The sequence below is a fragment of the Microcaecilia unicolor genome, chromosome 6 (assembly GCF_901765095.1).
Source record: "Microcaecilia unicolor chromosome 6, aMicUni1.1, whole genome shotgun sequence".
Classification (NCBI taxonomy): Eukaryota; Metazoa; Chordata; class Amphibia; order Gymnophiona; family Siphonopidae; genus Microcaecilia; species Microcaecilia unicolor.
The window spans coordinates 62,317,950-62,335,439 of NC_044036.1; the positions used below are offsets into that span (position 1 = coordinate 62,317,950).

General features: G+C 41.9%; 1 protein-coding gene across 7 annotated transcripts in view; it reads right to left on the reverse strand.

The window, feature by feature from the left end:
• Positions 1-17,490, reverse strand: part of MCOLN2 (mucolipin 2) — a 96,538-nt gene that overhangs the window by 54,020 nt on the left and 25,028 nt on the right. For all 7 annotated transcript variants that reach the window (XM_030205608.1, XM_030205605.1, XM_030205603.1 and 4 more), the window contains 5 exons: positions 14,373-14,523; positions 11,686-11,779; positions 11,506-11,602; positions 5,093-5,192; positions 403-515 (listed from right to left, as the gene is read on the reverse strand). In XM_030205608.1, coding sequence (XP_030061468.1) covers positions 403-515; positions 5,093-5,192; positions 11,506-11,602; positions 11,686-11,779; positions 14,373-14,523 — 555 coding nt within the window. The remainder of the gene's footprint in view (positions 1-402; positions 516-5,092; positions 5,193-11,505; positions 11,603-11,685; positions 11,780-14,372; positions 14,524-17,490) is intronic.

Consider the following 17,490-nt stretch of genomic DNA (forward strand, 5'->3'; position numbering starts at 1 on the left):
AGCAATTCCCGCATGGCAAATGCAACACAGCCCATTCAAAATGAATGGGCTGCAGTGCATTTGCCGCAACAAATAGTGCGGTTTAGTAAAAGAGGCCCTTTATTTGTTATATATAACATCTGTGCTATTTTTTTAGGATATTGTGTATTAAGCCCAGAAAAAAATGTATAGAACGGTATTTCAGATCCATATGCCCTCTACTGCCAAAGGAAATTCTAAATAACCCCATGTAACTTACAACATATCACACTGTAAAAATGTGACACTGGATCTGACATAGATGTAGACCTATTTCTGAAGTGTGATACACTTTTTACAACTGAAGCATGCTTTTTCATAGCACATGCCAGCAATTTATGAGCAGGGGAATTACAGAAGCAGAACAGAGAGCTAAGTACTCACTTTTTGCAACTTTAATGCAAGGATGATGGAACGGGTACAGAGAATAAGGGAAGTAAAACAAGTCAGAAGGACAAATCCATCAAACACCAGAATGTAATGAGTATTCTTCTGAGCTAAACAAAAGAAGAAAAAAGTCATCAAATACTATTATATTGTTCTTACACACTTGCTTGGTTTCAAGACTTGACCAAAACACGGGTAGATTTACTCCACCATTGTACTGTAGAATGTTGGAGAAAGAATTTATACCAAAGGTATCTGTATTCTGGCACATTCGATACTATCCTTACTGCTATAGCCAGAGTCAGCCAGGTGGAACTTTTGCCTCTCTTACCAACAAACCAATAACTATTATTGGTTACTCTCAGGACAACATTAAAGCATATTTATTTATTATTAGGATTTATTTACCACCAGGCAGTGTATAATAAGAATAAATCAAACATAAGCAATACACAATTACAGCAGTAAAGATATTCAAATAATACAAAGTATGGCATAGTATACTACTTACAATATCAACATAATACATAATTGAACATTTTAATTGACAGTGTAGGGTATAAGCAAAGATGGAGCATACAGATAGGTAAGAGAGTAAGTGGAGTTACAAAATAGTAGTTATGTTCATTGTTATATAACTCCGAGTTTGTAAAATATCATGAAGGTTGTGGTCCTCTCCCATTTCCATTACTGCAACTGATTTTATCCGAGTTCTTCACAAAACACCACACCACACCATGTCTTTAAGTTGTGAAGAAAATGGCAGCTAGGGCCATTGCTAAACATAAAAGATGAGACGGGGCCACGCCCACTTCCTTCCTCTTTGCATTAGTTACTCTTCAGAGGCCGATTCTCATGCTCATAGAGGGGATGAAAATTTGGCTCAAAGAATCAAGTACCAAGTGTCATGTCCATTGCTGTCTAGCCAGGAATTTCACCGGGTCACTTCTTAAATAAGGTTAACTGAGGAAAACTAGATATTTTGTATGGATGCCCCGCCCAACCCCATTACAGAAAGTAAATCTTACCGTGCCTGTGATTTGTTTTTTTGTAAGAAACTTAAGACCTGACCTTCTGGCCAACTAAGACTCCACTTCAGCTCTTTGGATGCACATGGATGATTTTAACTTTTACCAGAAAGTGAGGGTGTGCGTATTCAGCAAGCTTTGTGTATCATCTCAGCAGGAGGATTTTAGGGCTTTTTAAATACATGCGTAATTCTTATTTTATAGATGTATTCATTTTGGGTTGATTTACTAATGGTTAGAATAAGCTATGTGCTCCACTTAACACAAGACTATCTCTATATCAGGAAGCAGCTGAAAGCTTGACTCTTCAACCAGGCCTTTAATGGAAGAAGTAACTAACTCGTTAGTCTCACTCACACACACATGGAGTGACTTGGGCTGCATATACTGCAGCAGGACATGTTTATCCACTCCTACCCTAGCTGAGATAATATTTAACCATCTCTTTGACCTCATGTGCAACTTTCTTTAAATCAGTCACCTTACTTTCTAACTCTTCTTACTCTTTTACCTATCTATATGTTCCATCTTTGCTTTACCCTCCACTATCAATCAAATGTTCTATTACATATTGTGTTGACATTGCAAGTAGTATACTATGCCATACTTTGTACTATTATTTGAATATTTTTACTGCTGTAATTGCCTATTGCTCATGTTTGATCTATTCTTACTGTGCACCGCCTTGAGTGAATTCCTTCAAAAAGGCGGTAAATAAATCTTAATAAATAAATTAAATAAATAAATAAATGTGCCATAAGGCTCATTTTACTCAAACAAGAATTTATTTATTGTGATTTCACACTTCTATATTTAGGTACATTTAGAGAATGACATGGAGAGAAAGTTTGTCCCCATCCCTGTGGGGTCTGTCTCCGTCCCCACCCCATCCCTGTGAGCTCTGTCCTCACCTGCAGAAGCCTCAAACACTTATGATTTTATATTGAAATCTTTTTATTAAAGTATAAAAAGGAACATGCTGTGCAACTGTTTATAAATCACATAGAAAAAACAATAACAACGAGCAACTACAATAAGCCCACCACCACCACCCTCTATCCTTCCAACCCAAACAATAGCTGATGTCTACTACCCCAAGGAATCCTAATCCACCCTGTTAAAATGTCCAGGGGTACAAAATACAACCCACTCTGTATGCCTTAGCAGGGGAGAAATATGCCCTATGAAGCAATGTTATGATTTCTTAACCTGTGGATGAATAGTCATCAACAATCTCAGGATTCAGTCTAGCTCTCCTGCCTTCCACAGTCCTTCCTGCAGTAGAAGATGTCTTCTTAAAAGATGTGCTGGTAGCAGGAATGTACAGGATCTCCCATGCAAATTTTGCTAGTTTTGGCCAGCATGTTTGCTCAAACATAAATAACAGTCCAGTTCATTAACAGGCTTCAAATTAAAAAAATGAGACGGGGACAGTTTGTCCCATGGGATCTGTCCTCGCCCCTGTGGTTACTGCAGGTCCCTGTCCCCATATCATTCTCTAGGTACAGTAGATATTTTTCTGTCCCTGGAGGGCTTACAATCTAAGTGTGTTTCTTGAGGCCACGGAGGGTTAAGATCACAAGGAGCAGCAGTGGGATTTGATCAGTCCGAGGCTTTAACCATTAGGTTACTCCTCCACTCCACTGTTGCCACTGCCGTGCAGCACGATTATAGGACTTTTGAAACAGTTAAAGGCCTGGCTACTTCTTCAGGCCTACGATCGGTGAGGAATGCTGTGATGCCAGCTGTTTTAGTGAATAGCCATTGCTGTATTTTACTGATTTTTAATTTATTTATTATGGATGTATTCTGTATACTGTTTTGGACAGTCTTTGACTGAAGCTGGCAGAATATAAATGGCTTAAATATATAACACTAACCTCCAGTGAATGGCCCCCTTTATGACTTGATAATTAAGATTATAATGGAGAGTGGGAGGATGACTTTTTCTAATCCAATCTGCTCTGAGTGGAGACATTTCCTTGTAAGGATAGATTTTAAAAATTAAAGGAAGAAGAAATTCTCTTTCCCCTTCATCTTTTCATAGTGGGTCTTCTCCACTCCTTCGGGCAAGAGAAATACAGTCAAAACCAAAGAAATGAATAGTCTGCTGCAGGTTTCCTGTTGCTAACAATCAAATTACTTCTTTACCAGCCCTGCTCATGTCCCTTTTCCATTTCAAGAGAATTTAAGAAGGGCAAAAAGAAAAAAAATAATAATAATTAAAAAAAAAAGTAATTCAGTTCCTCTCTTGAATTTTTCCCCCGTTTTAGATGGGTTTTTCAGCTCACTTCAAACATTTGTTTTTTTTTTAAATACATGTGCATTAATTTGTACTATAACCTTAACATCCTAGGGCCCTATTTACTAAGCCATGCTAGAGGCACGTTAGCGTTTTTATTGCGCGCTGTGTAGATGCCCATAATATTCCTATGGGTGTCTACACAGCATGCGCTAATTTTTAGCACGCACTAAAAATGCAAGCGCACCTTGGTAAACAGGACCCTTAATTTGTACTATAACCTTAACATTTTAATAAAAGTGTGTCAATTGCCCACTAAAGGATACAGAAAACTAGCACTTAGACATATACATGTAAAAATCACATGTGTAAGTGCCAGGCCTGCACTCAGCAGTATTCTTTGCAAGTTGTACAGTGTAAATGCAAGGAGGCATTCACAGCGGGAGGTGCACAGGCAGGGCATGAGCATGTCAAAAATGTATGCACACCGTCATTTATGTGCTAAAGTGTTACATTTAGGTGTGTGTATTTACACCTGCTATTGATAGGGCTTAAGTGAGCATGCCCAATGTAGGCGTGTAAATGCCAACTTATGCCAGTGTTCTATGACTGCTTAGCACACCAAGTTGCCGGTTTAGAATTTCTGTCTGATTTTCAGCCCGCGGGAGATAGCTTGGCTGTCTCCCGAGGGCTGTTTCTGGTGACCGGCATTGAATATCCGGTTTAACTTTAGCCGGCCCGACTTTAACCAGCCAAGCTGATATTCCGCACTGGCCGGTTAAAGTCAGACTGGCCAAAGTTATTTCACCTATTGTGGTGGCCAAATATGGCTGCCAAACTTGGCTGGTCTGTCTTTAAAAATCAGTGGATAGCTGGTTATATTGCACAATATAACCGGCTACCTTTCAGCCTCTAACTGGCAATATTCAGCGTGGGAATGCCGGCTATCCCCTGCTGAATATCGCTGGATAACCAGCTAAGTGCCGTTTTAGCGGCTAAATTGTTTTAAATATTGGCCTCTATGTAGTCAGTGCACTGCATTTAGGTGCCTAAATTTTGACACACTTTATAGGCTTGCCCCCCAAAGTGAAATGCATGCTGATGAATGCACAACCCTAGTGTCAAGCATATCAAAATAAAACTTGACCCAGAAACACCAAATTAATAGGAAAGATCATTCACATGAATAATAGAGAGGAGACAGAAAAAGGGAAACAGAGCGCTTGGTCCAGTGGTGACAGGTCCAGGCTGTGGTCCTCACACACCTCCATTACTGCAACTCAGTTTATCTGGGGTTTTCCCCAAAACAACACTCCATACCATGCACATGTCATTTTCTTAAACCTTCTGAAAAGGAACATTTAGTTGCATCTGAGGAAAATATACAGGTACTTAATGATATGTGAATATCACTCACTAGAGCCAGATATATGCCAGTCTTTGCATTCTTCAATGTCGGCATCACTGTCAAAGTAGATCTTTAATTTACCACTATGGGCTCGATTATCAAAAGTTATCTGAAAATATATAAAGACAAATCATGTATTAGAGCTGCTGCCCCATACTCCTTTAGGCTTTAGCTGAAGCAGAAGCCTTCACTCACAAGTGCCTGAAGATTATTTTCCCCCTTGCTCTACTCCCAGCTCATCTAATCCAGTCAGTGCAGTGATAGGGCTTCTGTTTAAACCCCTGCAATCCTAAACCCTTAAGCAGCCACTAGGTGTCACCATTCACTGGTGACTGGGTGCCTTCCATCCCTAGGCTCCCAGCACTGCCTCTGCATTATCTTCAGACCTGGGGAAGGAAGCCAGATTCATCCACATGGTAGTGATCAGCACTGTCAGCCAGCGGACCAGCCCTACAACAATCATTTCTTTCCTTTCCCTTTCAGTGCCATGTTAGGTAAGTGTCAACAGAAACTGAAAGCAGGTCATACTGCTCAATGAAAGGGTAATTCTACTAAGTAGCTGTCTAAATGTAGGCAAGTATGCACATAAATGCTGGTATTCATGTCATTTATGTGTGTATCTATTTATTTGAGACTTTCTATACTGCTTTAATAAGTAGGGCAAAAAGGTTTATAGACTAAAGGAAAGGAAACAGGGATGGGATTTCTGTGGTTACAACCAAAGCAGTTTGCATATTATATGCAATCCCCCTGCTGCTCTTTGTGATCTTGGGCAAGTCACTTAACCCGCCATTGCCTCAGGTACAAACTTAGATTGTGAGCCCTCCTGGGACCGAGAAATAGCCAACGTACCTGAATGTAACTCACCTTGAGCTACTACTGAAAAAGGGGTGAGCAAAATCTAAATAAATAAATAAGCATAGGTACTTAATTTTGTACCATGGGCAATGGAGGGTTAAGTAACTTGCCCTGAGTCACAGGGAGCTGCAGTGGGAATCAAACACAGTTCCCCAAGTCCTTAGGCCGGTGTATTAACTATTAGACAACTCCTCCACTCCAGACTTGAAGGGATCACAGGTGAAAAGAACTACATCATGGTAACAGGAAAGATACACATTCATCCAGTAATCAGTAAAATTGGCATGCGCTATTCTGTAAGTACACAGCAATCTTTACTGGCACCTACTTTGCTGATGTAGCTGCCATTCTCCCTGTGATCTCAACACTAATAATGAACTAATTGTATGGAAATCGACGTCTCATAACATCCACAAATGCAAGCCCATATTCAACAGATAGGGCAACATTATAACCTCAAAACTTTTATTTTTCTCCCCATGTTCCCCCCTCCCCTTCCATCTTGCTGTCTAAGCGTCAATTCCCCTCCCCCCATACCTCTTCCTCACCCCCTCCCTGCCCTCCCACTCAAATCCTAATCTCAATTATCCGGAGTGCGAGCTACTTAGCCTCCTTCCCTCTTGTTAAAACTCCCCAAGATGAGTTTACAAATTATTAACAATAAAACTCCTACTTCTCGGACTCATTATTTGTAAATAAGAATCCCAAATGGACAAAAACTGTTTCTTACGTCTTAAAGTGCCTTTCGCATCTCGAGCTTCCCAAGCCATCAATTGATGTATCTGGTTCCGCCAATGCCCAAAAGCGGGAGTCTCCGACCCCACCCATTTGGCCTTAACTCCCTCAAATCCTTGGTCGGGACATAATTGAACAAGTGCCTGTGCTAACCCAGAGATGGACAATCCCCGTTCAGAAATCTTTGAAAAAAAGGACCTGAGCTCAGCTCCTAGCTTAAAGTGCAACTTATTCCTGCCCAAAATCTTTATGTAATGTTTTAACTGTGCATACGCAAACTGTGCACCCCACCTCATGAAAAAATCTTCCTCCAGATTTATTAACGTTTCCATCTCACCCATGGCTCCCATCACATGTTCCAATAGGTATATCTCCTTTTGTTCCCACCTCTTGGGACCCACATTTCTTATGCAGGTCCCGATTGAATACCGGCTAGGACTCACATAAATCCCAGTGGCAAACTCTTGGCCGGTCAGACTCAGATACTCAAATCTGATGGCTGGACATGGTCTGGCATTGAGTATTGGGTCCTAATTCTACCCACAGTCATCAGAATTAAAAAAAAAAAAACATGCTGACCACCGCTGACTGAATATTGACCAGTAAAGTCAGGTTAATAAAATCAAAAGTGCACTAATGAAAAAGTTCCTAATCCCTGGAGTCCTTTACAGCAGGTGATAATTTTATCAAGCCAACATAAATATTCTTGTAGATGAGTTATGAGATGAGCAGGTCCCTTTTTCAATTGCAGAATTAAAGGTATCACAGCCTATCAGGATTCAGTTTTTCTCCAGCCACACATTTTATTGCATGATTTACTTTTCAAGACCACTTCCGAATACTTTGAGTGGATGAAAATCAAAAAACTGGAAAGCAGCAGAACCAGTACAAGGGGGAATGTAGGCCGTCCAGCTACCCTCCTTTAACCGATATATCCATCAACAGTTCGATACGTTGTTGCATAGTAAGTCCATTGCAGTGAAATGTCTTCCAGTTATGTAAAAGTTCTATTTCTTAAGAAATTAAAACTATTTACATTACAAATAACTGAAGCAGAAAAGAAAAAACACTGAATGCCTTCATGGAATGCAGAGCCTTTAACCTATGTGTTCAAATCTGCCTCATGTGAGTGACTAATGCCCCCCCCCAAAAAAAAAAATATTAACCCCATGTGTATTCAGTGGCCTTTGTGAAATGGAGTTAGTGGACTTGGTCCAGCTTCCAGCAAGCAGGTGACCGCATTACTGAAACCATTATCAAGTGACCGCATTACTGAAACCCTTATCACAATCTTAACTGGCAACTGCCGCATTGTGGGGAGGGGGGGGGGGGGGGGGGGAAGGGGAACACAGACAGGAAAGGAGAGGAAAAAGCAGCCCTCTCATCCATCTACAACAGGCCATATAGCAACATAGAGAGGCCTTTACCCCCACTTCCTGTGCCCTGATTTTTAGATACATGAAAGGGTACAGCTTTGACATCATGCTGGCATCTTTAATTCTGTAACAAATCCAATAAACATGGGGAAAACAGAAAATGAAGGCCATAGCAAAAGACTAGATGGCGGGAAACAGCAGCAACACTTTTGTTCCTGAGGCCAACTCTGGGCTACCCCAGAGAGGAAGGGGTTAATGTGGAATCAGTGTGGCAGACTCAGATTTGCAGCCAATGTGAGAGAGGGATAGCAAAAAAGGTTTGATTAAAAAGAAAATTTAGGGCCAGGGTTAAAGTGAGGTAAGTTGAAGGTGAAGAGAGGAACCAGAAGAAAAGTAAAATTTCCCAACATGACCCATATAAAATCTGATAAGACTTCTCTATGTATATTATATACGGATGTCTCTTCATTTTATTTTTAATGAATATTAAGTGCATTAAACATAATAGCCTACACTAGAATGTAGGCACCATCACTGGACTCTCCTTGCCCTTTCAACTATCATCCCTCCTCCCTTTTCCATCCTAGCTACTTGAACATGCTGTTCATTGCTGCCATCTTGACTTTCTTTCATCTCAAGTTATCCTCAGTATACTCTGATCTGGCTTTTGTCCTCTACATGCTATAGAAACAGTCCTTGCCAAAGTCTCTAGTGATCTGTTACTGGCCAGATCCAAGGGCCTTCATTCAGGCCGCTACTTCTTGACCTATCCACTCCTTTTGACACTGCTGACCACCACCTAATCCTTGATATGCTGTTCTCACTTGGATTTTGGGGCTTTGCTCTGTTTTGGATTTCTTCTTATCTCTCCCATCAGTATATCTCTGGTGAATCCTTCTCATTTACTATCAGTTAATGTACCTCAGCCCTCTACTTTGGGACCTCTTCTCTCTATACTTGTCTTTGTGCTTTGATCTCCTCTCATGGTCTTTACACTGATGACTCCCAGATCTACAACAGAATGTTCATCAAGAATCCAGGCTCAAGTCTCAGTCTGCTTGTTAGACATTGCTGCCTGGATGTTCACTATCTATAACTGAACATGGCCAAGACTGAGCATCTCAACTTTCCCCCTAAAGCCATTCCTCCTCCCCCATTAACTCTTTCAGTAGATAACACTGTCATCCTTCCTGTTCTCTCAGCTTGTGGTCATCTGACCTCTCTCTGTTTCTCTGCACATATCTAACAGACTGATGAAACCTGTTGCTTTTCTTTCTTTCTTTATAAACATCACCTAAATTCATCCCTTCTTTTCTGAACACACTCCAAAAAATTTTAACCACACTTTCATCATCTCCTGATTAGACTACTGCTACCTGCTCCTCCTAGATCTCCCTCTGAACCATTTCTCTCCCCTTTAATCTGTTCAGAATTGTGCTGAATGACTTAGTTTTGCCAAAGTTGCTACACTCACATAATGCCTCAAGCCACTTCACTCACTCTCTATTCATTTGCAAATACAGTTCCTATTTCTCTGACTGACTTGCAAGTGCCTTCATTCTACAGCTCCACAGTATCTCTCCTCTCTTATCTCTAACATCCCTCTCCAGAGCACCATTCTTCAGGTAAGTCCCTCTTACCCCACCACCAACTCCTGACTACGTTCCTTCCATTTTGCTGCACCATATACCTGGAATAGACTTCCTTAGTTCATCATGATCAGTCTCTGGCCTTCTTCAAATTCAAATGCTTTTTTTTTTAGCCTGTTTAATACCCATATTAAACAGGCTAAAAAAAGCATATTGTTTTAATCATTTTTATAATAAATAAAACACCCTAATCTCTTATTTGTCCTGTTTATCAGTCTTGAATAGAATAAGCTCTGTTGAGTAGGGATCATCTTCTATGTGTTTGTGTACAACGCTGCATGAATCTAATAGTGCTATAGAAATTAGTAGTAGGTATAGTGGTAGAATATAACAAAAATGAAATGGATCAAAACTAGGGCTGTCCACTTGACGCATAACACAATTAACATGTTAAATGAATAATTCACGTTAAAATTAACGTGTTAACGTTGTCGCCCCTTCCCCACTAGCCGGCACCTCTTCTTACCTCTCCCAGAACGGCACTCCAGTGGCCCACTTCTCCTCTGTGGCTCCTTCTCTTTGCTCCTCACTGCTGCTTCTCACCCTGCCCGCAGCCATCTCTCTGTAACAGGAAGTTCCACCTCAGAACTTCCTGTTACAGAGAGACGCTTCGGGCTGGGTGAGAAGCAGCACTGTTTTCAGTACAGCCTGCAGCGGTGACGAGCAAGGAGAAGAAGCCGCAGAGGAGAGGGAGCCCGCTGGAGTGTCATGCTGGGACAGGTAAGAAGAAGTGCTGAAGGCAGAAAGAAAGATGCATCCACAACAGCGGCGGTGGGGGTCATGGAAAGATGTGGACCACGGTGGAGGCGGGGGCCATGGGAGAAAGAGGAAGCAGAAAGAAGACAGAGAAGGATGTGAACCACGGGGGGGGGGGGGGGGGCATTTAAGAAAGAGGCAGCAGAAAAAGAGAAAACAGAAAATAATGCAAACCACGGGGAGGGGGGCATGCAAGAAAGGGGAAGCAGAAAAAAAAAGAAAGAAAAAGATCCAAACCATGGGGGGGGGGGGGGGGTGGGAGTGGAAACAGAGATGTGGGGGGACAGGGATGCTGGAAATAGGGGATGGATCAAAGATGGAAGGGGAGGAAAGAGAAGGGAAACAATGGTGATCATGAATGGAGGGAAGGGAGGAGATGGTGCCCATGTAAGGGAGGGGAGGGGATGAGATGGTGGCCCGGGGAGGGGAGGAGATGATTTGGTGCCCATGGAGGGGTGGGGAGGGAAGGGTAAGGGCCCAGGGGATGAGATGGTGCCAATTTGGATCATGTGATTAATCATACAATTAAAATTTTAAATCACGTTTAAAACTTAGCAATGCAGCCCTAATCAAAACACACAAAAGGAAAATTAAAATGAAATCTGCAGGCAGACACGTCAGTCAATAAAGATGCACAGTAGAATCCAAATATCATATTTGTTGTTGGTCCATTTAGAAGTGGCATAATAGGACCAATACAATTCCTAGAAGTTTGAGACAGAATTTAAAAAAATGGCACCATTCCTTTTGTTTTCAATTTGACTGACACTCACTCCTTATGGTCCTCGGGGGGGGGGGGGGGGGGGGAAGATAATCTGAACCTCTCTATTGCCTGAAACACATGGAGTGAGCTATTGGAGGGGGAAAAGGAACAAACTATTTATACAATTCATAATAAATAAAAATACAAATAAAACTAATACAACCACTCTCTCCCCCAACCCAACAAGCAGCCTTTCAAAATAATAAAAGCAATTCAAAATAAGTAATACCGCAATATAGAGGCAATGCCTGATTTCTGGATGAACAAGCCTGGAAATGCACCTACCGTGTTCTCAAACTCATAGCAGTCTGGTAATTCACGGGAACGGATGGTTTGTAAATCAATAGCCTTCAACTTAAATGAGATTTCAATCTGTATGAGCCTGAAAGGAAAACACTGTATAAGAAATTATATATGTTTACAGAAAAAAAACTGGGTTAAAAAGTATGAAAAAACATTTATTACCTGTAAAACTCAAACTTAAAAAAAGATGAGTTCAGCAGCTGCAAATCAGTGAGTGTCTTGTCAGGAAACAACTGTGGATTAACATGCAAACATTCTGGCAGGGGGAAAAAAACAGACATTTCACTATTTCTTCAGGTACAGACCATATTTTAAAAGAAAAAAAGTTCAAAACCTGCATATATCGGGGACAAATATAAACTGCACAAACGTTAGGTGCCAACATGCTGGGCACTACGTGAAAGTTCTATAACAGGATATGGAGCCCACACTCTGTTATAGAACGCTAAAGTTAGCATTTACATTAGAGGCAACCAAATTTTAGTTTTGGTTTCGGTGCCGAAAAACCGGCCCAAAATCCAGGTTTGGCCAGGCTTCGGTTTCAGCCAAACATTCCATTGCATTTTTAGATGATACCAACCCCCACCACCACTCAAGTCACTCCTGCTGCCTATGTCAGTTCCAGTCTCAAAATGGCTGCCGCTTCCCCCAACCCTCATGCTGATCCGAGCTTCCTCAAAAGCACAACAGGAAATGCAATTCCTTAAACACCACACATGTGAGGGGAGAGCATGGAGGGGGGAAACTGTGGCCTAGGTACACAAAACCGAAGGAGCCAGCAACGTAGTTTTATACCAGTTCTATCCAGTTTAGCGAGCAAGGAGTACAGCCAGACATGCACAAAAGGGTTCTCCGAGCTCTTTTCCTGTCACAGTAGCAGATAACAAAAATAGTATGCAAAGCCAATATACTGAGCTAATTATTATACGAATGTGCATGCAAAGCAATGACCAGCCTTTTTCCAAATGATACACAGAAGCAGCCCCTACCCTTACCATCAAAATTTTAACAGGTGGTCAGAATGCCAGCTAAAACAGTGGAGGAAAGGGGTGGAGGGAAGAATCAGCCTGCCAGAATCATCTGGACCCTCGCAGCGCAGCTCTCCCCCCCCCCCCCCCCCCCACCCCACTTCCTCAACCCGCTGGGAGCTGATGTCCACCTCCTGCTCTTATATGTGTCTCCCCAGTAAAAGATCCGATACTATCAGGAAGAAAAATTGTAGAAAAAGGGCGCGTACGTCATGGATTTTTGTTTCTTTCCTACCCGCAGATTGCAGCTGAGCCCCTGAGACAGCAGCATCGTGGACAGGCTGATGACCCCCACCCTCTCATTCCTGGCATGGAGCAGGAGTGCAGGCCAAGCTTCCAGCCAATGGAAAGGAGCTAGTTAAGTGGCATCCCGGTGGAGAGGGTCTGCAGGAGGGATATCATGTGCATTGGGTGAGGCTACTTTGGTGGAGTGCCTCAAACTACATTGCACCTCGATTTGGGTTGGGGGGGGGCTGCCGCTGTAGGTGTTGCTGTTTCTCTCGGATGGGGCACAGGCCAGCAGCAGGCACCAGCGTTCAGGCACCCGAGCAAAAAAAAAAAAAGGCTTTCTGTGGCATGTGCAGTGTAGTTACGCTTAGCAATAGGCTGCTCTGCGCATGCTCAGCTGGCCGACTGGCTTCCCCCCCATTGCATGCAAATGATCCCTGTTCATAAAAGCAATGAGCAGCTCATTTGCATGAGATTCTCTTTGGGAATCCCTCTGTATTTCCAAATCGGTGATTTTTTTACCAATTTGAAAATACAGACGGATTCTTAATGGGGATCTTTGTGCATCTGGGTCTCTGTCAGTAGGGGAGGGGGTCCACGAGGACAGCATCTTCCTACATCAGCAACATGAAGGAAGGAGCAACTGCAATATCTGAAGCACTGTCATTAAGCGCACTGCGGCCTACGGCTCCTCTCCCGATTAGTTCACTTGCAGCGGGAGGCAAACAGAAGCTGGTCATTGTGCTCAGCAGCACTTCACTCATCTGTAGCGATGGAGTTTTTTTGTTTTGTTTGTTTTAATATATGGCATATCACTGGAAATAAGCAGCAGCCTTTAATGTTTGCCCTGGTCCAGGCCACACTGCTGGTGCTATAATTCTCTCCCCCTCACTTTGCGTGGCCTGCTATTTTAAAACTCATTACAGTGTTGTAGGTAGTCACTGCAACTGCCCCCCTCAGTACCTCCACTCCTGCTCTCATACCCCGTCTCACACACACATTCATGCTTCATTTAGTTCAGGACCAGCATTAGGGGATGAAAACAGATGATTGGTTGGCTGGCTGCCTGGCTCTGGGACTCCCTCCCAAATTTTAGTTCTGGGCTCCAGCATGTCACTGGCCCTGCTGAAGTACAGAAAGTTATAGTATAGTAAAAGCTATAATAAATATTGAAGAGCTGACTCATCTAGCGAGTATAAAAAAAACCACCCTAGGATAAAAGTATGAAACAATAAAAACAGAAGCTGTATTTTAAAAAAGATATTCTTGACAGATTTACCTATGCTACAAAGGTAATCATTTGAGCTTTTAACACTCACTCATTGTCACAGTGCGTTTTTTTCTAGCAAAAAAGGCGCCGGTACTCAAATGCTAGGCCACTCTTCAGGGGTGGTGTGATCACTGAGGGACCCACCCCACAGTAGCCAGGCCCCCTGCAACCAGTCACAGAATCTATGACAAAGCCGAATTGGTGTGTAGAACCTCAGCTTTTTCATTAAAACTTGGGGCCCATGGGCCAATTTTAGCAAACAATGGAAAAGGTACTGGTATTCAGTACCCCTTCAAAAAAAAACAACCCTGCATTTTCAGTACCTGTTTCAATGGTGGGATCTACGTAAAACGTAGCATTGGAAGGAACAGCTGTGCCTCTCTGGTACTGCTGTTTACAGATGTTGAGACCTCCTATGTTGTCTTCATCATCATAGCCAACTGTACCCAGCGATACATTTTTTATCTGACAGTACTATTGGGAAAAAAATATATATATATATTTTTTAGTGTTAGGGTTAACAACAAAAAAATCCACCAGCTTATAACTCTTCCTCATCTACAGTTGTATCTCAGTTTTTATGATACACTGAAGCTCTGTTATATTACCAAGGCTCTGAACATCGTTATAGACTCACCCTACAGGAGCATCAGTGTTGAAAAGAACAGTGAATCATATGACACAGGACCTTCCATCCCATCCCACCCCAGTACAGATACACAGAAGAAAAGTACTTTCAAGGACAACAGCTCAAGGTAGCAGAAAACCTACCACACACTGTTAGACCCAAGGCCAATCACCAACTTCTGCCACCCTGCACTAAACTTGAAAAAGCAGAGGTAGAGAGACGTTTCAGAAGATCAAGTGTAGTACCACCCAGTCTGTCTTCCCACTGGCACCATAAAGTCACTGATGGGTCACCAAGGTAGTGATTGGGGAAGATCTAAACAAGGTGTTTTCCAAGTCGGTCCTTGAATACTCTCTTGCCAGTCAGATCTTCAGGATATTCACAATAAATATGAATGAAATAGCTGTGCATACACAGATTATGTAAGCATATCTTTTTCATGCACATTCATTGAGGATATCCTGAAAACCTGACTGTCAAGAGAGTATTCCAGGACCGACTGTCAAGGGAGTATTCCAGGACCGACTGTCAAGGGAGTATTCACTTCATTGACTTCCTATCCGTTTCCGCATACAGTTCAAACGCCTCTTATTGACCTATAAGTGCATTCACTCTACAGCTCCTCAGTACCTCTCCACTCTCATCTCTCCCTACATTCCTCCCCGGGAACTCCATTCACTGGGTAAATCTCTCTTATCTGCACCCTTCTCCTCCACTGCTAACTCCAGACTCCATTCCTTTTACCTTGCTGCACCATATGCCTGGAATAGACTTCCTGAGCCGGTACGTCAAGCTCCATCTCTGGCCATCTTCAAATCTAAACTAAAAGCCCACCTTTTTGATGCTGCTTTTAACTCCTAACCCTTATTCACTTGTTCAGAACCCTTATTTTATCATCCTCACTTTAATATTCCCTTATCTCTTGTTTGTTCTGTTTATCTGTCCTAATTAGATTGTAAGCTCTGTCACGCAGGGACTGTCTCTTCATGTTCAAATGTACAGAGCTACGTATGTCTAGTAGCGCTTTAGAAAGAAAAAGTAGTAGTAGTATTCCAGGACCGACTGTCAAGAGAGTATTCCAGGACTGACTTGGGAAACACTGATATTAACAACACACTCATTAAGAGGGGTGAAGGGTTTGGACAAATACTGGTCTGCCCTCATATTCATGGAGGTAGGTTGTATGTTGTTTGTATAAAATATTCAGTGTTTATACCTTTAAGAGATGAAACTGTGATCTTGGATTACAGATCTGTGTAATTTTGTAGTTCTCTCTGGTGGGCTCCTTCAGAGCACATGTTCAGCTCCCTGTGGTTTATGGAAGGCTTCCTATTGGTTGCTTGCCTTCTAGCACAAGGAGGCTAGATTGAGAACAGGAGATGGTACGCGAGGCTATCTAGCTCATTATATGGGTTCAAGCCAGTAGGCATAGCTTGCTGGCAGCAGGCGGAGTCACAAGTACATCCAAAACAATAGCAGATGCTATTGAAAGCAATAGTAAAAGGTTATTAGAAATAATGGACTGCCTATGCATGGTCCATCTGTAAAAAGTCAAAAGATGTTCCAAGTGGACAGGAAGTGCCTTAAAAGTTGGAGGACAAAAGATTTCTTTTTTTTTATTCTTTATTTTACTTATTTGACAGCTTTTCAATTTATTTGAACGCATCCCATGTGTAGATGTAAATATCATGAAATAAAAACTGAATATCACTAAAACAGCTTCAATAATTATTGTAGCTGGTGGAAACAGCACTAATAAAGGCTGTATTTTTTGCTCATTTTTCTATACTGTTCTATACAATACAGTAACACATGACCAAATTTCAGTGAGAATATCCTGTTTACTAATGGGTTCATCTTAACTGTTGTTATAATCTGCTTTAGGAAGCCTGGTGTTATAAGACTGGAAGTAAAATTAAACTCTCCCTTGATTGGGGCACATGGAATCATATCTTCACCTCATCTCTTTTGTACAAATGGATTAATCTGTTTTGAGCATGTTTCAAGGACAAGTGGTTTTCATAAATATTTTCTTTCATGCAGATCTCTCATTTAACTAAATGGGCTATAAGTCCCTAATGAAGTCCATTGGTTTTCATATATCTGGTCCTTGTGATGATTTATACTGTGCCACAAATGGAAATACAGTGAGACAGAATAACAGAATTCAGTAACATCCAAAACGTATTAATTAACATTATAATTGTGTTTGCATTTGGGTAATAAATGAAAAAATGCTGTTCAGAACTGACTTGATAAAGAAATAAATACAGTGCACGTCGGATAAGCACATGCTCTGTTTAACTGCATGCCATACTTCAGTCCCGTTTTTGGTGCCATCAATTTCTATGGGGACAAACTTCGGTTTAGCGCACCACTGATAAGTGCAAGATTCGCTTACATGCGTGGTTTAAGACCGCTCCTCTGCAGGGAAGACTCCGCATAAGCATACGCACGGAATATGAAAGCCGATTGGTGCGTGACAACCAACGAGATTTCAAATTTACCACCTCTTTAGCTGCCACAAGCAGAATAAGCAAAAGAATGTTGTTAGAATGTACACTGGGGTCGTTGTCGCGGCGGAACTGTAAGACTTTAACATTGGCTGAACGAATAGAAGTTCTTAAAAAATTAGAAAACAAACAGAGTCAAGCATCTATTGCTAAAGAATATGGTGTCAATCCCAGTCAAATTTCACATGTCGAAGAAGAAAGACCAGCTTCTGGAAGACTGACAAAACAATACAAATCCACAATGGAAACAAAAACAGGCGGGAAAAGCTGAGGAGGTAGAAGATGCTCTTCTTCGGTGGT